The sequence below is a fragment of the Bradysia coprophila genome (assembly GCF_014529535.1).
Source record: "Bradysia coprophila strain Holo2 chromosome X unlocalized genomic scaffold, BU_Bcop_v1 contig_473, whole genome shotgun sequence".
NCBI lineage: Eukaryota > Metazoa > Arthropoda > Insecta > Diptera > Sciaridae > Bradysia > Bradysia coprophila.
Window position 1 is genome coordinate 491,409 of NW_023503340.1, and position 25,588 is coordinate 516,996.

The window sequence follows — 25,588 nt, forward strand, 5'->3', positions numbered from 1 at the left end:
ATCTCATCCGATTTTGCTAGTTTTTGTTTCACTTGAGAGATAATTGAATACCGAAAAGAACGTGGCGAAAAAAGTTTCAAATTTTGTCCCTTGGACTAAGGCTGCTACTCGGCCCTAAGTTTTTTTTGCACATAAATCGAGCAAATCTCATCCGATTTTGCTAGTTTTTGTTTCGTTTGAGAGATAATTGAATGCCGAATAGAATGATGGCAAAAAAAGTTTCAAATTTGGGCCCTTGGGCTACTCGGCCCTAAGTGTTTTTTGCTCATAAATCGAGTAAATATCATCCGATTTTGCTAATTTTTGTTTTATTTGAGAGGTAATTGAATACCCAATGGAAAGTTGGCAAAAAATTTTGGGTTTCTAAAATAATGTCGTAAATTGTTGGTTTTATTTGAAAGGTACTTCGTACGGGCTTTCGTAATTGCGCAATTTTAAAAATGAACAGTTTCAGTAAATTTGCCCATGCCCAACTTGACTTGCATTTTGGTAACAGACGCATTAGAGGGTTGTAGACGTATTAGGGTTCCGGTCTTATTACGGCTACGGACGTATTATGGTTACGGACGAAATAGGATTACGGGTCGTACGGGGATAAGTCGTAGCAAACGCTCCGACTGTTCTGATGCCTTGTTTTTTTAAACTGACATACAACGATATACGATACATTCAGTGATATATGAATTGAAATGCCAGACTATATATCCATTTCTATCAAGACAAACCAGTAATTACACATTATTTTACCCATGTGGTTATACACAGAGCCTTTTAATTAAAACCATAATTATGGTAGTAAAACTCACATAACAAAAAAATAATTTACCGTTGAGATTTTGAAATAAATCACAAAATAAAACCAAAACCATGAAACCCCATGATATCTTATTTTAACATTTTTACAAGAATTTACGAGCAAATGAACACAGGTTAAGAGCATGTAGGGGGTGATGTGTAACGAACATTGTACATAATCATATCCTACAGTTGACGCATACGGCATATAATGTCTATACAATGGATATGCAATATGATTTTTAAAGGTAAAATCATCAGTTGAAGTGCAATGTGCAATATACCACTGATTACTATATCCGATTTTGTGTAACGTCCATCCGGTGATATCCAACGGTTTTTTTTAATGTTTAGTAAAAGTATTCAACATAATGTTGATCAAAAGAGAAACATGTTTCACGTGAGTGTTACATCTGCCATTAGAATGATTTCAATTTTCTCGTATGATAATTGACAATTGTAAAATATTCTTAGAATTGGATAGAAAGTCCTCGTGCCACATTTCACTCTTTATTTTGGGTATCCTTTGTACGGTCTGAGCATTGTGTATGGTACAGGCTGGATGGTGATATAATGAAAGCATAAAGATGCATAGTGATCGATAGTAATGGTTACAATGAAAATAAACGGAATTTCAATGTTTTTGTAATAAAATCGAAGCTACACCTACAATCCGTAGAGCACAGTAAGTAAGTAAGTAAGTGGACGATTTTACTAACTGTTTGTCAATTAAAAGAAATAGCAGCGTTTGTACCTCAAAATGTTTATTTTGACGATTTGGAAGTGATGTGCGTAGCCGAAGTCGTGGTACATAAACCAAATCGTCAAAATAAATATTTAGGACAGAGGTACATACTTCCAGCTACACAAGCTTCTGGATGTGGATTTTAAAATTGGTAAAGTCGATCCCTAATAGCCAGAATCCGATTCATCCTTCGAGATCTGTAAGAAAATCTTTCCCATATTGATGAGCCTTTGCCCCAAGATAAGTCCTGTAATTAGCGACCGATTTAAAATTTCTAATTGTCTTTGAATAGACAGATAGAATTTTCTTGAAAATGACGAAAAAATATTCTTCAAAAATATTCCAGGGTTCACTCACAGCTAATTTGACTTGTTCAAGTTAAGGAAGAAATTATTCTTTAAAAACTTTCGGAACGCCCTCTCGTAAATGGCTAGTCATCTGTTATCAATTACGATTAAAATTAAGCGATGAGCTCTAGCTGACTTTTTATTATTCCCTTGACTGAAAGTCAGGGTCTTATGAAAGAAAATACCCTTAAATGTCCGTAACGCTAAGTTCACTTTGATATTTTGAAAATGTTCTACATTGGCAAAAAACGTTAAATACAGAAAACGTCCGTACACTTGTGGACTCGATAACTCGAGTAATTCTTTACCGATTTGCAAAATTTTGGTTTTAATCGACGGAGAATGAAAATCGTGAGGTTAAGTTCGTAGATGGGCAATATTGGGATAATGAGATGGGAGTAATTCTCAAGAGATTTTTTTACTTGTTACCGCGATAACTTCCATAATTCTTATCCGATTTTCAAAGATTTTGTCTTAATCGACGAAGATTGAAAATCTTGAGGCTGAGTTTGCAGATGGATAATGTTCGAACAACAAGATGGGAGAAATTCTACACAGACGCTTTCTCTTGTTACCGCGCGATAACTTGAGTAATTTTTACCCGATTTTCAAATTTTTTGTTTTAATTGACAGAGAATGATATTGGAGTAGTGAGTTTGGAGTAATTGTAAACATAACTTGTTTACCACGACATTTTTGCAACGGATTTCCCGAAAAATTTCTTATTTGACGAGTAGTGAAATTCTGGATTTCCGGTCTAACAATTAAGAAGTACTTCCCAAAAGAGTATTTGCTTGCTTGAGAAACCGATAGCTCGAGTAATTCACAGAGGCTTCAAAAATCAATTTCGACCAGTAGCATAATTCATGTGGTTAAACTCGAACATTGGAATTTAATTGGACTAGTAATCTGGGATATACGACAATTTTTGCGTGAAATCCGTATTCTTAAAAGAATTTTTTTCGTTCCTAAAATGTTTGAACGAGTGTGAACTTTGTGGCCAGAGCGACGCGAAGGCCGTAATTCACACGACTATATTTTTTCAAGAGGTAGGCAGGAAATACGCCAAATTATACTCAGACGCTTTTCCTTGTTATCGTGATAACTTAAGTAATTTTTACCAGATTTTAAGTTCGTAGATGGATAATATTGGAGTAGTGAGGTTGGAGTATAATTGTAAACACAACTTGTTACCGCGACATTTTTGCAACGGATTTCCAGAAAAAAAATTATTCGACGAGTAAGTGAATCTGGATTTCTGGTCGAACAATCTAGAAGTCTAGAACAATCTTGCTTGCTTGATAACACGATAACTCGAGTAATTCTCAGAGGCTTCGAAAATCGCAGATTTGAAAATATTAAGTGTTTTCGACCAGCATCGTAATTCATGTGGTTAAATTCGAACATTGGACTTTATTGGACTGGTAATCTGCGATATACAATTTTTGCGTGAAATCGTGTTCTTAAAAGAAATTTTTTCGTTCCTAAAGTGTTTGCACGAGTGTGAATTTTGCCAGAGCGAAGCGAGGGCCGTAATTCACATGAGTTTTTTTTTTCAAGAGGTAAGCAAGAAATGCGCTACCTGTTCAGCGCTTTTAGTAGACTATATAGGAGACTCAACTTAGGAGTAAGACATCGCTCGCTGGACCTTCAACTCATAGCTCTTTTTGTTTCTTCAGGAAATTAATTAAATATGAGTAAAATGAAGCATGTGATGACTGCTGTTTTCTGAATAAAAGAGACATCACCCTTTCATGTGACTTTAATTTTGTGATCTCAAAAACACCACCTCATTTAAAAATGGTTAGAAAACTAAGGCTGGAATTATAGAAAAAAATAGCCAGTCAAGAGGTGGGGCCTAGTATTGTAAAACGGATGTCGAATCAAAAGTAGTGGAAGATATTGTGTCGTAATACAAAAGAAGCAAACAGATACGTTTATATCGTTCGTAATAGATTAAGATTAGATGGTAAGCTAAAAGTCATGAATTAAAGACTGGAGCTGCAAGTTGAGTTCCAATATTCTGATGACGATTGACCTGCGAAATATTGAGGAAAACGTGCGTGAGTTGCTTCAAAAGCATTCTTTATTTTGTATAAGTACACAGCAAAATTTTTAACGATTGAAAAATCGATTTTTCCCCACTAATTTCAACCTTCAAAGTCTACAACATTTTTGGTCAACTGTGCTTTCGTCCAATGACGAACATTATTACTACTGCCAGTTGCCTGACTATCACCACAAATAAAGTCTTTTCTAACAATCTTAGCTCTATCAATTGTTTTCTTATCGTCGCACACTCTCAAATAAACGCCTTCAATTAGACCATCATAATACTTTGATTTCGTTTTCGATGCTAAATCCGTTATTTCTTTAATGTTGCTGAACTTTTTGGTCACTATTAGCGGCACTTGTCTGATACTCGTTCCCTCTAATCGCACTTGTAATTCGCGACGACTCAGAAATGACTGTGTCAGACAATTGAAAATATCGAAAGCAAGGAAATAGTCCGGTAAATTTGTGTAGTGAATTGAATGCTTCATGTAGCACCATTCTCCGTATAAGATTTCAACCTCTGGCTCAAGTAAGCTAATCAATTCGTCGGTATGTTTCAAAATCCAATTGTCGAGCAATGAAAACTGTGCATGATATGACGAGCTAACATAATGCGACCGATTTTGTACCGAAATTTTATAGTCCGACTTGACAACAATTCCAAGATTGGCGCCATCAATCTTCTCTTCTACATCCAGTTCAAATTGTAAAAATGCATTTTGTTCGCCCGATGATAGCAGTAAGTCGTCTCTGGACGCACCACCCAGATTAACCAAATGTCTCGTTCGACAAAATTTGACGATCTGAGATTTGGATTCTGGCGGCAATTCAATTGGTTGTGCAATGCCCAAATCGTACAGCAATACGTTCAAATCTTCGTCACTGTCGATTTTAATGATTCTACTGAAACCTTCGTTCAATGTCGGTTCTTCTAGCTGATCTTTGACAACAGATAGTATTTTGAGGCCATTTTTTACCGTCGGATGATTGATTCTGCGTACGATTCGATATTTCAATTCCTCCATGTTGTAGTTGAAGTAGACGCACCACGCTTGATTCGTGTTGAATGCCAGATCAAGCCACACTTTACGCTTGTCCTTCGTTAGGTTGCAATTGTCCACAATGATTGTTTTGGAATTTTTTAAATTTTGATTGAACTGCTCAGTCGTTGCCTTTCGTCCAGATTCATCCTGATTGATGCGAACTATTTGATCGTCACCGAAATATTTAACGATGTGCGTACTCAACGTACTTTTACCGCTAGCCGGATATCCAACGAATACGATCAATTTTGGTAATTTAATCTTGGGCTTATGGCAAGAGTATTGCAAACTGGAAAATTGCTTCATGAATTTGATTTGTCTGTCGTCCAGTATAACTTTCGGCCGTGTCGACTTAATCTGTGCAATTGCTTCTTCTGAATTTAATTTCTGTTGCTTTATTAACACACAAGCAAGCACGGTATTCGTACGCCCAACTCCCCCTTTACAATGAACTATTGTCGGTTCACCAGACTCCACAATATTAAGCATTTCCTCCAGTTGATTCATGGACGGAGGCGTGCGATCATCGATTTGGAAGTAATGGATTTTAACATCATCTTGGACAACATCTAACGGCTGTTCGAGGCATGTTATCACGTTGACGACGCCCATTTTCGAAAAAAGCTTTAAATCGCTTGCCGATGGTACTGATGAGCCACCCAAAACGTTTGGTTGCACCCAACTGAAATTGAACGGCAAGGGATGGCCAACGAATCTACCGTTGTCAAATTCGTAGAAAAGTTGTTTCTTGATCGTTTGATTGTTCATTTGATTGTTGAAGAAATCCAACAAATATTGGAGCGATTTCGGATTGATGGTGTCGGAATCGAATTCCAAGTTGAACAGCGGTGAAATGTTACGAAAAATTTCGGTCGTTGCCATGCCGAGTGCCAGTTCAATTTTCGCTTGCACATAGAAACCGTCTAAATCACCCATACCGATCAACAAGTCGATTAATTCCTTGATTTTATGGTACTTCGATTTCGGATAGAGTTTTATCAATTCTTTGATTACATTTCGGATCGACGGATTTGTTGGATACTCGAACACCGCCCATTCCAAGTATTGGATGTGTTTCGTTTTATACGGTGACGGATGGGTGAGAAGACATTGAATGGGAAATTTTTTGTTGATTTGTTGAATGGTTTTCGGCGACTTTTTACCCTCGTCATGGATGTCTTTGTTGTCGAAACCGAGTGTCACGTGAAAATCGATCGGTTCTAAATTCAAATCTTTCCGGATTTGATCGAGCTCTGGTGCATAAATCAGCAAAAAATAGGTTTTATCGTTGCTTGCCCTATCCGGTGACTTGAGAACGCCGACACCCAGATCGATTGCGCTGAGTTTACTGAATTTCACATTCTCCTGAAAATACTTTTTCAAATTCGACTTAGCTATTGTTTTCAACTCCGTTTTGCTGACAATGGTAATGTGGTAGTCTGCTCCATCTCGTTTCTGTCGGTTCAGTTGACAGTGGTCTGGTACAAAATATGTGAATCGTGCGGCCATTTCCTTCAACTTATCACTTTTGTACATGACACATCCTTTGCTGAACGCAATTTCGCCATCACCGATGCGAATAGATCGGATATCACAGGTGTGATTATTGTCATTAGATGCATCGTCGATTTGACTGTGAGTAACATCCATTCTAATTTCTGATGGTATTCAATTCTGTGAAACAAATGAGAAAAATTTGATGGTCAGAAAAATGGTGAAAATCTGAAGTTCAATTTCAAGAATGTCTAAACACATCCAACCAATACATCTATTGTCCCAATACTATAATGATGTTGATGTGTACTTTGCACCGTGTCAATGAACTCTTGTATTTTATAACCTGCTACGGATGGCTACTATCTGTTATCTGTTATAGATAACGACTGGAAGAATAAATGGCAAGCTCTGAATAATTCGGTCGTATCGAGCAAAAATCATGTTCAATGATGTCACCATTTTCGTATTTCATTTCGTCGTCCGTATTTTGGTCTAATCTGTAGCAGGAGGGCTTACTTTTGGTAATTTGCATTCTTAAAAATTTAAAGAAAAAAAATCAATTTTTTTTGATATTTTTCAGAATTAAAATTCCCAAAAGTAACTGACTGAACTGATTTGAGCAAATTATATTCTACCATAAATGTCTGGTTATCTGTAATAACTGGGATTTATCTTATCTACCTTATAATTCATGTTTCGAATGAAAGATTAGAGATCACATTGAAACCAAATTTGTTCGATTTTCGAATCATTACAGTCAGAGGCAGTGAAATTTCAGCATGTATTTGTTTCAGCTGTTTTAAAACAGTTTATACAGTTGAAGCTGTGTGTAGTGCATGATAGGGGTGAAACCGTGTAAAAACGTTCAAACAGTTTTCATTATTTGTGTGGATCAGCCAAGAGATCAGTTGAAAAACAAAAACGAATTTCAATCGCTATACAACGTGGAAACGCCGCCTGCATTTTGGGCACATTAGGGAAAAATAGAATAGATGATTTTTATTTATTGTAAATTTAATATTTTTTTTTGGAAAAGATCGCTTTTTTACAGGCTGCGTCATTATTGTGAGCAGTCTTTTTTTGCGCGTTTAAAATAAAATATTTTACTGTAGAGGTGTTTAAGAGTGATATCGCCAAATCTTCAGGTGATTTTTTTAACTTTGGAAACAAGCGGTCTCCGATTTTAATGAGCTCGTTGGATTCGTCTTTCAATTCTAGGAAACACGTGTCTTTCACTTTTTCTTAAAAAAAATTGTTTTCTTTGAAAAGGGCTCAAAAGTGAAGACATGTTAGAGGGTACCGAAAACAGTTTTTCGACAATAACTCAAGAAAAAATTATTTTAAATTGTTGTAATGTTGTACGATTGTCGGCCTTGAAAAGACCTTCAGGTGAAGTATACGCACCGCTTGGTGCTAGTTGATCCACTAGAGTTATGACTAGAAATATAGTGAATGTTCGGAGAGTCCGCCTTTTCTGCAGCTTCGATGTACCACGGAGCTGAGTATGGGGTGTTGTAGCTGGCCTCACCCACTATCGTTGCACATATAAATGAATCCAGCCGGAGGCGAGTTCTGTGAAATCGAATTCGCTGAAAAAGTTTTTTAGCATAAGTTAGGAACAACGTTTTGTTTGTAGTGGGCTGGAAATGAGCGATATTTCATCACTAGATAAACAAAATATTTTCTCATCAACCAAACAAAATTGGTAGCAAAAAATGTCAGTTTGAAATTTTATGGAATTGCGAATAGAGCCAGAGCCTATTTTAAGGAATTTACATTCCAAAAATTTCCAAAATTTCACAAAAATTCTTAAAATTTCCAAACTTTGTTTTCTGTTAGATCTCATTCCGAAGTAATCAGTTAAGCTCAAAGACATGAAAAACAACTAAAAAGGCAGTAAAAAACACATTTACGATGCAATTTGTTGTGTTTTTAGATAAAACGACGAAAAGTGATGGAAAAATTTGAGAATTTTTGGAAATTTAATTTCCTTAAAATAGGCCCTGAATAAAGCTGAAACCAAAAGAATTGTTTCGTTAACTTTACATCGCTACTATGTAAATCAAGAGTAACAGTGTTAACTTAACACTCAACGATGGTATGTTTGTTCAATTTCACAACAAGTTGTAAATAAAAATCGCTTGCGATTACTCATCGCATCGAAACTGTTAACACAGAAAATATATACTTTCGCGAATGAAACGTTCCAGATAATTTTCGGTTGAAACTCGTACTTACAATTCAATAAAATCCGGATCAATAAATTTACTCCAGTTTCTATCCCAATCAACGGTTAGTTTGGCTAGTTCTTTAGTTTTGTTTTCTATTTTCTCACTTTACACACGACTGTCTTAAATATTTTTTTAATGAAAATAATTCGGAAAAGCGTAGCTTGACTATTTTCACATTAAAAATTGATTGTCACTTCCAGGATACTGTCGAATTTCTAGTGAAATCAAGGCTCCTTAAATAACAACACAGAATTTGTTTTGATTATTTTTGTTATGGTGAGTATCGACATCTAGTGTTGTCAGTACATTGGATGCAAACATACTTATTACTTATATACACAGTGTAATGGTATGCGCATGCGCGAGTATAAAGAGTGTCGATATCGACGATATTATAGAAGACGAGTGCCGTCATCTGCGCGGTTTCGTTCACTCAAACGATTTTTTGTTTTGTTTAAAATTTACTTGAATGCAACAATTGAATCATCTTACTTCAGATCTGTAGAGCCGCGCAGAGAATACATTGAGTATTGGGGTGTTTGTACGCATTTGCCATTTGATAATCGTTTCCTCTCTTCTGACAATCAGAATTGTAGACAGAGGTTTACTAGATGTTTTCGGGCTTATGGTACCTTGGCTTATGACTCAACTATCTATTACTTATGTATCCTATTGGAATTTATCTCACTTTAATGAACGTTCATTGGAATTCACAAAAGTTTTACATTTATTACTAAACATGTTCACCAAAGAACGATGTTAACAGTTGAATAACTTCGTTGACACGTTTGACATTTAACTCATCCGAAAAGTCTCCTCTAGCACCACAAAATCCATGATGAATATCGTCGAAACGATGATGTGCGCATTTATTTTCGCCCAAATTCTTCTTTAGAATTTCATAAAATGGAATCTGCAATGAGTGGACGGCATAAGTTAAGACAAAAAAAACAGTTCGTTTGATACAAAATCCAATGATCACCGTACCATGTCTAACTCATTTTTCGAAGGAAGCAAAATCAATGGACGCTTAACACCTTCAGCTTCCTCGTTTTTGATCAGCGAAGGATGGACTAGACCACCAGCTTTGATTTCATCGAGTTCGAGGGCTGCGTCCAGAGTGATTCGGCCACCCCAACAAAAACCGAATATTCCAACTGAAGTTATCACTTCAGTGGTTTTATAATGCTCAATCACATTCCGTACGTCTGTTTTCACATTTTTATTCCAATTTCCCTTTTCTTCGATGAATGCTAAGATTGCCGGCATTCTAAAAATTTCAATTGTAGTTACACCAGATACTGTATGCATTTCTTCGAAAATCAGGACCTACCCTTGGGCCATTGTTTCTTCGGTTATTGGATTCCCTCGAAAGAAGTCCGGTATGACTACACGAAAGCCGGCCAAAGCAATTGTCTCAGACACTTGCCTGATATTTGGATGTACTCCAAAAATATCGTACACACAAATTAGCAGCTTTTTCGAATCGTTCGGAATTGTTTCGTAGACGGGGAGATCTCCAATATTTATGGTCGTACCAGGCGGGCGATAATCGGAAGTAACGGGAGGTAGTGTACAGCATGCTTTTGTTAACGACATGTTGATGGATTAGCTGGAACACGAAATATGAAAACCTTTAATTCCATACTTTCCACTGGTGGAAGGTAAATGGACATCTCGTTAATTAGGTTTTTCTATAAAAACATTTGTTAACAAGATTTTGTCTTCTGAGTACTAATGGGTGACCTGACCAGTGGTCACTGACTACTGACCACATATCGTCAGGTCAATTGGTTCTATCTTATCACAATTTGTTAGACTGATTCAACGACACGTAAAAACATGACAACATAAACTCGTTAACTATAAACTCAATATCGCGCACACATACACAGTAACGTTAATGAAAGTTACGGCTGTTTAGCATCAGTTACACTATTTATACACTCAACAAGTGAACGAATAGATCATGTTTTTTTGCATGAATTAAAACATAATGCTCCTTGGCTCGATTAAACACTTGCATCAAATCCGATTAAAATACCAACCTGTTGCGGCTAATGTTTGGACGATCGGTGTGACTGTTGTTCTCACAATAAATGAAATGTTGAACTTGATTTGTTGTTTGGGACACGACTGTGTTGTGAATGATGTTTTTCGCCTGTTATCTCAATCCGTGACACTTAGATACAGTCAATGAGTTGATGAATAGTTGAATACTCACCATGAGTTGGTGTTAGTCTATCGATGATAATCGAGAGATTTGATTTTACACGTAGGTATAAAATGAATGTGACGATAGAGACCGAGTTTTCTTGAAATAATTATGTAGAATGACTGAGGGTTTTTGATTGTATCTGGAGGCATTAACAGTGCCGGACTGGCTCAAAAAAGCCCTTCGGGCGTTGTATGGAGAAATTTTTCAAAAAGCCCTTCGTTGTCATTTATCCATTCAAAAATCAAAAGGCCTTTCGGGAATCGCCCGAACGCCCATGAGGCCAGTCCGGCACTGGGCATTAAACAAACCTTGCGATTAAATTATAACCTTTCACAGACGGCAATCATATCATAAGGATCTGAGGATTCTTTTGAAAAACAGCCTATCGAAATCGAACGTATTTTCCTGTGGAATTACAGGGTCTTAATGGGTTTAAAAATTCATCCACACTGAGATATGTACAGTTCAGGTTTTCAACCGGATTAAACTTTTCTTACAGAAATTTCTCGAAGGACACGAAACGTACATGGTCGTGTGGGATGTCATTAGAAAGGTAATTTATGTTGTATCAGGGGAAATAGGGTGTCATGGGGTTTGGAAGGATCTACGTTGAAATATGAGAAGTCGAAATGTTTAAATGCTCCTATTTCATCGTAGAGATGCTACCAAACTTGCAATTATCTTTCTAAAGACACCCCACACGACCGTGCACGGCTCGTGTAACTGGAGAAATTTATTATTTTGGAAGTAATTTTGGCTTCTAGGGTCGAATACCTTTCTGGGCACATATAAAAAATTCCACTGGAAAATGCGTCCGATTTCGGTAGGATGTTTTTCGAAACAATCTCTCTCGTAGATTTGATATGTCCTTGAATTTAGCACAAGATTTAAAACACAAGATTAGTAAATATCTTGATATATCAAGATTTGGTGACACGAATCTTGATATATCAAGATTTGTTTGACAGAATCTTGATATATCAAGATTCATGTCATCGATTCTTGATATATCAAGAGTTTATTGGTTAACATCTTCAGGACTAGCGTCACCGTATACAGAGATCTTACTAGCAGAGCTTATGATTCCTTACGAAGAATAAATAACGTCTCAGGAACTCTACCGTCACTGTACATGTACAATCAACGAAAAAGGGTGATAGATTATCTGCATATTGTCACTGGCAGTGATAACGTAGGGATTGCAATACCGGTATTAGAACCGGAAAACGCCAATACCGAATACCGGTTTTGATTAAAAAATACCAATACCGAAAAATGAAAAGTGTATTTTTATTGGAAAAATGTAGTTTTTATTTGGTTATTTGGCCTGAATATAAATATATGGCATGGCAATGTAACAACAAATTTAAGAACAAACTCTATTGAGAAAGTTCTGCCGATTTTAGTTGCTCTCTTTTGAAATTCAAATAAAACTCAAATTTAGCTGGAAACGTTACACTGAAACAAGCGAAGTTTTCGAATCTTTAATGTGATTTCGGATGTGTCATTTCAAATACAAGCCATAAAGGTTTTGAGAGTTCCAATTGTCATTACTTATATTAGGTAAAGTTAAATTGAATTGTAAATTACTGTGAATAGCAAATTCGAAATGAAAATTTACGTCGAAAATGGAAATCATGCCCACACGTTAGTAAGCGGGCGTGACACAAGTCCACAACCAAAAATGTTTTAACAAAATTTTTTTGAGGACGGCGGAGCATATTTACAGCACTTTTTGTAAAATTTTCTTTCACAAATCTTTTGAGTCAATTTTTTGTTGATAAAACTTTTGCGATATAAGTTATTTTGTAAGTAAGATAAAGGACTTGCGTCACATTTACCCTTTAAGGGTTTTTTGACTGATTTATATATTTGATCTATTACTGCAACCTAATTCATAATTACTTGATGAATTGTTGCTTGTCACTTTGCTTTCGATTAGAGGTGTGCGCCGGTCAAAAATTCTCGGCGGCGGCTAGCCGAGTGTAGATGTGTCGGCGGCGGCGCGCCGAAAACGATATTTCTCGGCGGCTCGGCTCAGCCGCGGCGCGCCGATATATTTTGAATAATTTAAAAAAAATTCTAAAAATTCAAAGAAAAGTCAATGTTTTTACAGTTATACATAAGAATACCTACTTCATTTCTAATCTAATACAAGAATTATGAGTTCCTGTGATCTCTGGTGTAAAACCAACAAAGTTTAATTTTTATTTTGTGAAACATACTAGTTACTAGACATCAAAATCTGAAGTGAAAGCATTTTTGCTCATAATGTCCACAGCTGGGCTTGAACTAGCAACCTCTGGTTTATAAATCCAGCGCCTATCCAACTCGACTAACTTCATTTCTTTCAAATTTTGAATCTTTGAAAATTTAATTCTAAGATAAATAAACTGGGTTTGCTAATAGTCGAAAGAACAACGAAACTTCTAAAGTTCGTTGTTAAAAACTAATTACTTTAGTGGTACGACTCCAGTTTAATTTTCATAAAATGCAAAGGGATGGTCCATAAAGTACGTAACTCGAAAGAGTCACAGGTAGGTCTGGACATATTGTTACAGATAGTGCAAAATATTCAGAACTACATGGAAACGTAATTACGAGATATAATGATAAGTCTGGAAAATGCAGATTTTGTGGATCGCCCCAGAGCTTTAAAAAGTTTAGAGGGATTCTTTTGAAAAACAGCCTACCGAAATCGGACGCATTTTCCAGTGGACTTTTTTATATGTGCCTAGAAAGGACTTCGACCCCAGAACCAAAAATCACTTTCAAAAAAATTCTTCGAAGCTTTTGTGACTAGTGAAAGGTGATCAAAAACCGAAAAATTGCACTTTTCTTACCAAAATTTCTCCAGGTACACGAGCCGTACATGGTGGTGTGGGGTATCATTTGAAAGGTAATTTTATGTGCTTTTGGGCCAAATAGGGTCTTATGGGGTTTGGATGCATATGCGATGAAATATGAGAAGTTGAAATGTTTAAGTGCCCATCTTTCATCGCATATGCATCCAAACCCCATAAGACCCTATTTGGCCCAAAAGCACATAAAATTACCTTTCAAATGATTAATTTTAAAACCAATGAGTCTCTATTCGGCTCAATAGTAGATGTGATTACCTTTCTAATGACACCCCACACGACCCTGTACGGCTCGTGTACCTGGAGAAATTTTGGTAAGAAAAGTGCAAATTTTCGGCTTTCGATCACCTTTCACCAGCCATAAAAGCTTCGAAGAATTTTTTTGAGAGTGGTTTTGGCTTCTAGGGTCGAAGTCCTTTCTAGGTACCTATAAAAAGTTCCAATAGAAAACACGCCCGATTTCGGTAGGCTGTTTTTCAAAAGAATCCCTCTTAATTTAATTTACAATCCAATCGATATTCATTCCACAAATCGTATGTTATAATACATACGTAAATGTCATAAAGTTGGAAATGCATGTGGAATGAATAGCGCCGATCGGATTGTAATAGTTACTTCTTATAATTCCGAGACTGTCCTATGACTAGTGACTCACTAAAGAGTAAAAAAAAACTCTTCTTGAAATGCAAGGTGAGGTAAGAGTCGACTAAAATTTCTTTTTAAAAAATAAAAATTCAACACAAGGTATTTGTAATATGACATTAAGGCAGATTGCGATTTTTATTTAATTTAATTTAATTTAGTTTTAAGTTGACGTAAAACGAGGAAATTATAAGGAATTTTTCCATACAAATTGTATTGTCAATCGACTTATAAATCGAATGTTTTACGTCAAATTATTATAATAAGTAAAAATCGCAATTTTCTTATCATTCCACGCGGTTTCTCAGAAGGAAGTTTACGTTAAACATACATGATGTTTTACAGCACTCATCGATGAAATATTCCATATACCTAAACAATAATAGAAATTATGCTTTTAAAAGACATTACGTGTTAAGAACGAAGATTTGCGATTGCTACCATTCAAAGAAACGCTAAGCTCCATCGGAGAAATTGAAAATCGTGATATTTAGTTGAATGAGGCCCTAAACTTATTTTGTTGTCGAGCCGATGAAAACAGTCGGCGGCTGGCGGCGGCTGATGTCATATTTTTGTATCGGCGGCGGCGCTCGGCTGAGTACCTCCAGCCGGCGGCGCGCCGGCTGAACTCGGCGGCGCACACCTCTACTTTCGATATCACACATTTGAGTGAACTTTTGGACAAAAATTGTTCAATTCAGTTCCTTTTTCTTAATAATTTCTTTAGTACAGTTTATAAAGACCTCTTGAGAATATTTATAACCAAATCATCGTTGGGCTACCCTTCTAACTTATTAATCTTTCTATGATCCTAACCAATCAAACATAAAAAATCAAAGCTTTTTAGGGTAGGTAGGTAACCAAAAAGGCTTACAGTAAATGTTCACTTAAAAATTGTCCCTCTCAACTGCGCCACTTTTCACTTGGGAAATGGTTGTTCTTTTCATCATAAAACGGCTAAAATAAATAGCAAATTAACTCACTAACCACTCATTTTGTCATGTAGACAACACGAAAGCCAATCGAAATGCACCAAAACGGTACTATAAACGTGTTGATACTTAAATATACTTGCACTTAAATAATGACAGGTATCATCAGTCAATTTAGAATGAATAAATAATGAATTTTGGAAAAATATTCTTTGCGGGAATCAGTTCTACATAAACAGCGTTTTAACACGCCGAGCGATCCGGCCCATTGCTCCGGAGCGAAGCCGAGGGCCGCAATGCGAGCCAGGCGCCGGAACGGTGTTGGTAACTGAGGAGTTAATTTTTTTCTCTCGCATCGTCTAATAATGAGGAGAGATATGCATGAATTGAAAAAATTTTATTTGGGAAATGTCTTTTTGTGACTGTTAGTGCAAAGTCTGTGTAACTTTTTTTTTAATTTATTTAAATTTTATATTAAAAAAAAAATTACACAGACAAATTATTAGACGATGCGAGAGAAAAAAAAATTAACTCCTAAGTTACCGACACCGTTCCGGCGCCCGGCTCGCATTGCGGCCCTCCGCTTCGCTCCGGGGCAATGGGCCGGATCGCTCGGCGTGTTAAAACGCTGTTTATGTAGAATGAAAATTGGTATTCATCAAATTGAACTATTCTCCGTTAGGAATCGTAATCACTGCCAGTGAGAATATGCAGACAATCTATCACCCTTTTTCGATGATTGTACACTGACGGTAGAGTCCTTATTTATTCTTCGTAAGGAATCATAAGCTCTTCTAGTGAGAATTCTGTGCACGGTGACGCTAGTCGTTAAGATGCTAAGCAATAAAATCTTGATATATCAAGATACGGTGACATGAATCGTGTCATGTCACCAAATCTTGATATATCACGATTCGTGTCACCAAATCTTGATATATCAAGATTCGTGCTTCCAAATCTTGATATATCAAGATATTTACTAATCTTGTGTTTTTAATCTTGTGCTAAATTCAAGGACATGATTTGATCTTAGTATTTTCAACAGGTATGCTGTTGTACTTACGAGCTTAAAATAATTGTGTCCTACTACATCCTTAAGGTTATTGACTGAGTAGATGAGTTATCGCCGTTACCGCAGTATTACCTTCTATTCTGAGTTATCCCCTTAAAAATAATTTTCAATTCTGGACGCAATATAGTCATCCAAATTTATAGAAATTGAATTCAGTTGCTAATACGCAAGTGTTATTAGTAAACATGTAAAACAACTTATGAGAAATATATTTGGATGAGTGAACTAGCTGGTAAGGTATCATCAAAAGTAAACTAAAATCCAGTAATTAAAAACGCCCAAAAGTATGCTTTTCAGCAAAGCATCGATGCCTCTTAGGAACGATCACCCTTTCGCCAATTTGCAGCCTATTCGTTTTTTGAAGATTTTTGTGAGGAAAAAACTTTTTTTTGAAAAAGTAAAACCATTAAAGTACGCAAAATAGGTTACTTTTAAAGGAGCAATTGGTTTATGGGTGATAATAACATATCCCACTTGGAGAGATTGCAGATTGTGCTAACCTAAAAAAAATTGGGTTGACTTTAACTGTAAAACTAGTCCTAAAATTGAATTTTTTTGTCGTTTGTGAGCGTAAGTAAAGCAACTTAGATTCATAACAGCGAGTTTAATGTCTTTATTAGCAAAATATTTCATTTTGAGCAGAGATTAGTACTCGTAGAATACAGTTAAAATCAACCAAACGTAGGCCTTAACCGCAATCGACCTTTACAATAAACGTACATTAACTGTACCAAGTGATTCTTAGTCTTTCGATTTATGTTGAACTTAGGCAGGTTAAATTGAAAAATTAAAGCAAATTATATGCGTCAACATCTCTCGTTTCTTGTATACTCTCTTGAAATATCGACACACCTAAATTGTTAACACGCTCAGATATAGTCGATTACCGCCTATGATGCATGTAACTATCGAGAAAATTTGGACTATCAGCACTAACGATCGGAATAATTAGGAGTCAGATGTAGATTTTTGTACTTCATTAATTGCGGGATCAACTTTAGAACATACAAACCGTTTGCAGACGCTCAATTACATGATCACCAATCACCGTGAACAGACCGTGGACCTGTTGCAAATTAATTTCGGTAATTTCTTAGCTAAATATATTATTCAGAATGGCATCAAAATTGTTACAATTGTATGTACAATCACATTTTCGTAATCTATTTTCCAAACAAAAAATCTGGAATTCATCAACAAGAAAATAAGAGGTTACGCTTGAATTGACGGAATCGTAAATACGAAACTATACCTAACAATACTATCAGTCCGATTGACAACACTGCTCCAGCAAAATAAATGTATGTGGCTGCTCCCGGCCATACCGACGATGCTTCGGCCACTTTCAATTTCTCAGCGCTCTCAACCAATTCCATATCGTCTTTATTCTCAATAACTTGATTAGCCGCAAGATGAATCGAGTCGTTCGGATCAATAAAGCTTTGAAAATTATCCACAGACTTTGTGATGTCAGCCGTTAGTTCCACCGCCTCGACTAATGTTCGTAATGGATCGACGGGCTCATCATTGTCACCAAACGATCGGCTTTCGAAATTCGTTGTGCCGGAGGGAACCAAATGTTTACTTTCAACAATTGTGACGTTAATCTTTGTAACGATGGTTCCATTAGTGGCATCGTCGACTCCGGGTTTTTTAATGATTTGATGCTGTTCCGTGGTTTCTTCATCAGCTTTTACCACTTCGCTGACTACATCTTCACCGTGTGGTTTGGTTGTAGTATGTCCAATGTCTTTAAAACGCCATTCAATCAATTTGACTATATGAACAGCTTTGTTCACTTCGGCTTTCGCAACTTCTACGGCATTTCTTGCTTGCAACATTTCCCATCTATAGTTTTTGTCTTCTTCCGGCTGATCTTCGGCTTCTTCGAGTCTATCTTCGGCTTTTTCTAGTCTATCTTTTGCTTCTTCTAGGCTAGCTTTTGCGTCTTGTCGGCTATCGTCGACTCCATCTAGTCTATCGTCGGTTCCATCTGGTTTATCTTCAGCTCCATCTGATCTATCTTCGGCTCCATCTGGTCTGTCTTCAGCTTCATCCCTTTTATCTTCGACTCCGTCTGATGTATCGTCACGTTCGTCCAGTTTATCTTCCAAATCAAACGATGTCTTGACTTCGCCTTGAGAAGGAAATGCGTCGATAAACGAGCCCGGAGTATCGGCAAAACTTTCTTCTGTCGAAAACTCAGCAGCATTTTTTGATGACAAAATTTGAACGTTTGAAGCAGTCCTAGCTCGTTCAGCCTCAGCCATTATTGCTGCAACTTGTGCACCGGAAAACGATGCTCCTATATACAAGTTTGGATTAGTTACATATTCTGTTGTGGTATCAAGATGCACATATATCGGATAATCGTCGAAAGACTGATCGACAAGTTTCTCGAAAGTACCAATCACAGAGCTGCTCTTATCATCCTGTATAGGTTGTAAATTGCTTTCTACTCCCATTGATAACGAAGACTCAGGAGCAAATGTATTGTCTGTGCCTGCAGATGGCGAGGTTGATTCACCATTCGGTATATGTGGAGTCTCAGGTATTTTATCCGGAACATCGGACACGTTTTCCGAAATTGATTCGGTTTGTTCAATGTTGGCACTGTTAGATGGTTGACCATGCTGTGATAATAAATCTGCATCCAGTAAAGCGCTCTTTTGTAACGTTTCGACTCGCTCAGAATGTGCTTCGTTCAATTTTTCATTTTGTACTTCAATTTTGTTGTCGTTGAGTGGTGCTTCATGATGGGCAGTTGTTGTTGGAGTATAGGATTCTAAAAGGAAAGGAAATTGAATTGGATTTTAGTTTCTCTGTGTGAACAATGAAAATGGTGAAAGTTACCTTCGTACTCGTTTACACCTTCAGTCTGTTCGTTTGCAGCATTTGATGCAGGTCCGTCAGTAGTGCTTGTTGTTTCTTCATCTTTGTTGGTTGTTGTTATTTCTTCCAATAGTGCTGCTTCGCTGGATGACGTCCTCGTTTCTTTGTCATCTGTTATCTTGGTTGTTGGTGTTGCTTCCTCTGTTGTCGAAGCTATTATCGGTTCTTCTGTTGTTAAAGTCGTCGTTTTTTGTTCAGTTTCTGTCACTAGTTCATCAGTCAAATTATCGCTCTCAGTGACGGAATCACTTTCCCGGTTATAATTCATATGTTCACTTGATTTTTCAATATTTCCAAAGGTTTCAATTTTGTCATCATTTTCGACTAATTTTCTGCTAATTTCCTCGACATTTACGACCTTGTTAATTGTGTCACCAAATTTTTTATTGTCGGCGAACATTTCGTAATTTACATTGATGGGAACTTCTTCGACTATATATTCACTCAAATCTTTTAGAGGTGCATACAGAGCCTCTTCTTCAATATTAATGTCCAATGGGACGTGATGCGTTTGTGGAATATCGCGTTCGAAAGCCTTTCTAACATCGGTATCAAGAATATTTTCGATTGCTTCCATTAGCGATGAATCTTGTGGTTCTTGGAACGGTATCTCGAACGGTTTCGATAGGCTACCGGTACTAGACTCATCCACACTTCTACTTGGAATAATCTTCATAATTCTTAAAATATCGTTTGAATCGTCACTTGTCAGCTCATCGTTGTAACTCCTGCTCAGCTTTGCACTTTCAACTCCAGCAGGATCAAGTCGACGGATATCAATCAGATTTTCTAGATCATAATCGTCAACGCTCTGACCATTCGGTTGATCAGTTGCTCTAGCATCAACCTCCTCTCCCGCTTCGGTTGCATGTGGTATATTTTCTGCATCGCCAACGGGATCGTCCAAGACAATTGATTTACTGTCATCTGCAACAGAATTTTCCGGTTGTCCTACGATTGAAGTTGGATTGCTGTTGAAGAACGCGGTGGTGATTTTATTGTGCATTGCTAAAGTTGCGTCTGTCGAAGTTTCCTTTTGAATCATTCCAGGTGTGCCGAACGAAAGTAAGGTGTGTTGACGCTTACTGGTCTCGTCAGATCCATTTATGTTAAATACATTGTTGGTTGTAACGACAACAACGATTGTCCTGTCGGTTCGATTCTTTTTCGCATCATTTTTCTCATCCATAATATTTTGAATGGATTCAACAACATCATCGGCCGTTTGTTCGGTTGTTTCCGAATCACGTGCAGTTGTTTCCTCCTCTAGTTGGATTTCTGACAATTTTTCATTGTTCGCATTTTTCGCTAGTTCGTCATCGTTCAACCAATTGGAATTTTTAATGTACAAATTCTCGTAAGTTTCAAATATTTTTTCGATATCTTCCTCGGTTGCTCCTGTTGTTGTGTATATGTCGGAGTTCTCGTCGTTTTCGTTGATGCTGTCGGGTGAATCTAATCTCTCAGGGATTGTGGCACAGTCTATCGGTGAAGTATCTGAAATGAAACCAATATTATGTTTGTTAATAAACGACACGAACTACAGCCATCAAAGTATTTTACTGTGCAACAGATCAAACAATTTTTTGATCAGTTTCAATCGTTAAAAGTTGACTTGGTTCTTTACTACAATTTCATTTTACATAAAGCTTTTAAGCTGACTTGTCTATAAGTCTGGGGGTCTATTCTTGGAAATGTAATTTGATTTGCTTGGATTGGTATTCCCTGAGACTGACAGTCAGATAATAAATTTGATTACATTACTGTTAGTCTATCAGTGATAGAACTGATATAAATTTCAGTTTTCCTTTGCATATTTTTAGATTTAATGTCCCTTTTGCAGCAGCACTTTACATGCTTAAGTACCGTAATGTGCACTTTACGCTACTGTTCGCGACAGTGAAAGTGCACTTACCGTTCACAAGCATTTAATAGTTATTTGTGTATTTGTTTTGGACGATTGTTTTTAGGCGATTTCCCTAGTAGCTCGAACCTTCTGCAAAATAAAGAGTCGATACAAGGAACAACAGCGAGTCGTTAATGGTGTTAATGCTTATAAGGGTGTTATAAATATTCCCATAACTGATGGTCTGCTGTCACTTTGTCACAAACTATCAGGTTTATTTAGTTCTTCAAAAATTCTAAGCTGAAAAGTGGTAGAAAAAAAAGCAGCAGGACGAAAGAGCTGATCGTAAACATAAGGACAAAAAAGCGAAGGAAGCCCAGATAAGGGAAATCGATAGATCGATTGGTCTGGAATTGGCAACGTTAAATGTGGCGGAAAAGTTGTTGATCGACAGTAACAAATGTTTGAGCAAAGCTGTAAATTCACCGCAGAGTAAAATAGACCAGGCAGGAGCGGTTCATTTTTGAAACGTCAAATAAGGGACCTAATACACTGTATAAAAATGAACTCAAATGAACACTGACATAAATTAAAAAGTTTTACTCGCATAAAAATAAGACTACTAGATTATTCAGGTCCCTAGTCAAATCAAGCACTACTGCCTGGTTTACTTTACTCTGTCGTCTGTAAATTCCAACGGAACGGTGGAAATAAGTGAATTGATTAAGGCACATGCAGTTCTAACAGCTGCAATCCAGCGAACAAAGACGAAAATCGAAGAATTGAAACAGCAGAAACCGTAAATAGAAAAATTGTTATTTATGAAGTCGAGGTACAAAGGTACAAAGTACTTAAAGGGTTGATATTTAAAATAGGCTGTTTGTTGTATCGTGACCATATAAAGTACTTTGCATTCAGTCAAATACAATATTTTATGCCACAGAGGCATCTAAAGTTTGCAGTGGCATAAATAACTATTTTTAACCTTAGTTGGAATGTCTGTTATTTTCATTAATAAACCTCAAATCAACGTCCTCCATGTCCTGCGGTAGGACAAGAAAATTTTAGTGGGACCGCTGTTATATTACACACTTGTCAAGAAGAAGTCGAGGATTGTAGTGACAAGTGTGTACTCTATTTTATTACATAAACGAAAACGAGACAACAACATAGACCTGAAGTGTAATTTTTGAATTATTCCTCTAGTTAAGTAATTTTGACATCGCGCGTATGTGATAAATGATGGAAATGGTACTTCTTGTGTGAAATTTGCCGATCGGTAAACACTCAAGAATTACCATTTTCATCATTTACCCCATTGCCAAGTAAGATATTTATTTCAAAAACTTGAGGTAAAGTTTTGGCTCCTTCAAAAACTTGAGGTAAAGTTTTGGCTCCATGCATTAAAATTAACTTTACCTCCCGCTTTTGAATAAAATATCTTCCGTGATTGCGTTTAAGTTATTGTTTTGGCTTGTGTGATTACTACATTTGCATTCGGCTTGTTTCGCAAAAACAACAAACTTACAAACAAGGACGTAATATACTACGAAATTCCAAAAGAGTAGTGAAAATGAAAAGCTATATGACTAGCAATACCAAAAATTCACTTCAGACATTATGTCAGTTCGTACGGCTATTTTTGATAGATTTGGCATACATCCGTGATGAAATAAATTTCGGCGATGTCTGAAATAATTACACCACCTAAACCAGATACAAATGGTCTGAATCAATCTGTATTTCGCAAAAGTTTTTTTTTTAATGGTTTCAGTAAGTTAGGGTTACCACTCTTAACCGGCAGGTAGTGCGACATTTGGAAACAATATTTACTGCAATATCCCATTTTGATTTATCGTAATTAAGTGTATTTCCGGTCTTTGGTCTTTTTTCTCGTGATTTTAAATAACTTATCTGTGTGACTTGAAGTCATTAAATTTCCGCATCTGAGCACATATTTTGAGTTTCCGGTTTGGTTTATTACAGGAGATTTCTTTGATAGTCTATTCGAAATTAATCCATTTTTAAATCTCAATTTTTTTTAAACTTCCGAATATCAAAAATCGACCGTCAGACACATTGCCCATGTGTAGCAAGGAAGATTTATTGTCGTTGAAAAAAAGTGTGAAAATTCCAGATAATTCTGAGAAAATTGCGAAAATTCCAAACTTCAGAATGTTTTGGAACTTTTTCAATTAAAATTCCCAAAAATATGCCGTGGATCACTTAAAATAAAATTAAGATTTTCATTCAGTCTCGACTCATTTCACCTAAAACAAACGTTAGAATACAGAAAATAGATCCGAAGAGAATTTCCACAATTTTTTAGAGTAATTTCGTAGATGAGAACGAACTTCACACTAATTAATCATTCGAAGTCTGTGGCTCAAATTGCAAGTGAGATTGTGGAAACAAACGATATTTTCCTCATAACAAGAGATTTAGAATTCGGCACTTCCACATAAACTATTCAGACCAAACTTAGTAGATTTCATATGTCGACAGTGCAATCGGCTGAATCAAACTTATTTTCAAAAATTAAAATAAAAATTTTGTAAAAGAAAACCAAAACTGAGAAAATCATCACTGTCCAATTTTAACTAAATTTTCATTACCAATTGATTATTGATTAATCCAATTATACTCAGAATTAACATCAACACGTGATGGCATTCGAACTTACCGAAATTTAAGTACACCAAAAATAAAATCACAAAACACTTGGTTAAAGCCATCGTGTCGTAAACAAATCACATTCACAAAAAAAAAATGTTTTTCTTCTTCCTACAACTGCCAGTTAGATTAAATATTCATTTTCTTTTCCCAGTCTTGTTTCAACGTCTTCACTACTTGAGTATCATCAATCAACTGAAAAATATTTGACTGTCACATACTGCACATTCGAGCATATTTTAATATTATATATATTTGAATACCACACCGCCGACGACCGACAACATTTTTCTGCTTCTTAATATGTTAGGGGCTGAAGATAATTTAACTTATTTACTGTTTTTACTATGGAATAGTTATGAGTATGATGAATGTTCTCAATTTTTTTTGTCCATTTTGGGTTTTTGATATTTTTCTGACTTCTTATTTGTTTCCTTCTTTTATGTGTATATAGATAGGGCCACATCATGTTTGATCCTTTCGTATTGATAAATTTACCTTGAGATTTTTTTTTTATTTTAATTTTGATTTTTCTTTTTAACACAAATGAGATGGACTTCTTGGGCTCGTCTGATCGAATAGATAGAGAGAGAGAGAGAGAGAGAGAGAGAGAAAGTGGAAAAAATTGTATTCGGCCTGTTTAACAACCACTTATCACTCCATGAACGACTATAACATTAGTCTAATATCATCCGAATGAAATTTAAAATATGGTAAAGTTGACAAGAGAGTAAGAGTATGTTAAATTTAGACAAAGTTAATAATAGCACGTGATCTAATTTCTACTTTCAAGTCTTTTTTTTTTCTTCTCACATCCAGTAACTAACAGCATGCAATTAAAAGGTTGAAGAATGATGGCAAGAAAATAGAAAGAAAAAGTGTCGGAAATGCACAAATAAACTTTTTCACGATTCTATTTTACATGATTTCTTCATCGAAATTAGAAATTAAAAAACAGACAAACAATTGGGATTCATAAAAGTCGTCCTAATGGCTGGGCGGAAAAGTTCGACAAAGTGTGACAACTATAAAATCACAGAGTCCTATGGGGAGAAAAAAACTTACGAAACTACTGGACATCATTTATGAACGACCCATCAAAAATCAAAATCGATTTTTCGCTTTTATTCAAAAATCTATTGACCACCACCATATCCGCTCTAATTAAGAACAGTCTGAGCGATACAATAAAATTTGTACCTGTTGCCAATGCTTCATAAACTCATTTAATTTCCATTATATCTTTTGAAACGCATACTTTAAAGTGTACCTCAAATAATTTATGAATGGCTATTGCTACGAATACATTTAAATGGGACCACAAACAAACATTTTTCAATATTTCCGTTAGTCGAAAATGTTCAGGGAATATTAAGATATGCACTGCGGTCAGTATCTACCATAATATTCAGCATTTCTCCAAGAAAAATTAGAATGGCGCCATTGTACAGGTAGACAGCAAGTAAATTAGCGAAAACCCATTATGGGTCATAAATTACAAGGGAAACTTCACTTAGATTTTATGTTTTCATTTCAATTTGCCTGTTGACTGGGTCAGTAAAAAAACAGAATGGGAAGGAAAAAATTGACTCTGACCATTGGTTTGAATTTGAGAAAGTAAATACACCAAAACCGCATAAAGTCTCGGGAGAGTAACCTAAAATTTTCTGTTAGCAACAACGACGAACAGAGCATATTTTTAGGAATTTATTTTCAAATTTTTTAGTATTAAATTCCTT

The 25,588-nt window shown here is 36.2% G+C and overlaps 2 protein-coding genes across 2 annotated transcripts; both read right to left on the reverse strand.

Annotated features, from left to right (window-relative positions):
* Nucleotides 1-3,946: 3,946 nt before the first annotated feature.
* Nucleotides 3,947-10,998, reverse strand: LOC119070121. Its single transcript, XM_037174435.1, has 5 exons — nucleotides 10,762-10,998; nucleotides 10,047-10,325; nucleotides 9,701-9,983; nucleotides 8,721-9,626; nucleotides 3,947-6,659 (listed from the first exon to the last, which is right to left on the reverse strand). The coding sequence occupies exon 5, from the start codon at nucleotides 6,633-6,635 to the stop codon at nucleotides 4,038-4,040; it is 2,598 nt and encodes an 865-aa protein (XP_037030330.1). The 5' UTR covers nucleotides 6,636-6,659; nucleotides 8,721-9,626; nucleotides 9,701-9,983; nucleotides 10,047-10,325; nucleotides 10,762-10,998; the 3' UTR covers nucleotides 3,947-4,037.
* Nucleotides 10,999-17,525: 6,527 nt separating this feature from the next.
* Nucleotides 17,526-24,110, reverse strand: LOC119070119. The gene is made up of 3 exons (XM_037174433.1): nucleotides 23,860-24,110; nucleotides 19,292-20,827; nucleotides 17,526-19,223 (listed from the first exon to the last, which is right to left on the reverse strand). Exons 1-3 carry the CDS (start codon nucleotides 23,909-23,911, stop codon nucleotides 17,632-17,634), a joined length of 3,180 nt encoding a protein of 1,059 aa, XP_037030328.1. The 5' UTR covers nucleotides 23,912-24,110; the 3' UTR covers nucleotides 17,526-17,631.
* Nucleotides 24,111-25,588: the final 1,478 nt, after the last annotated feature.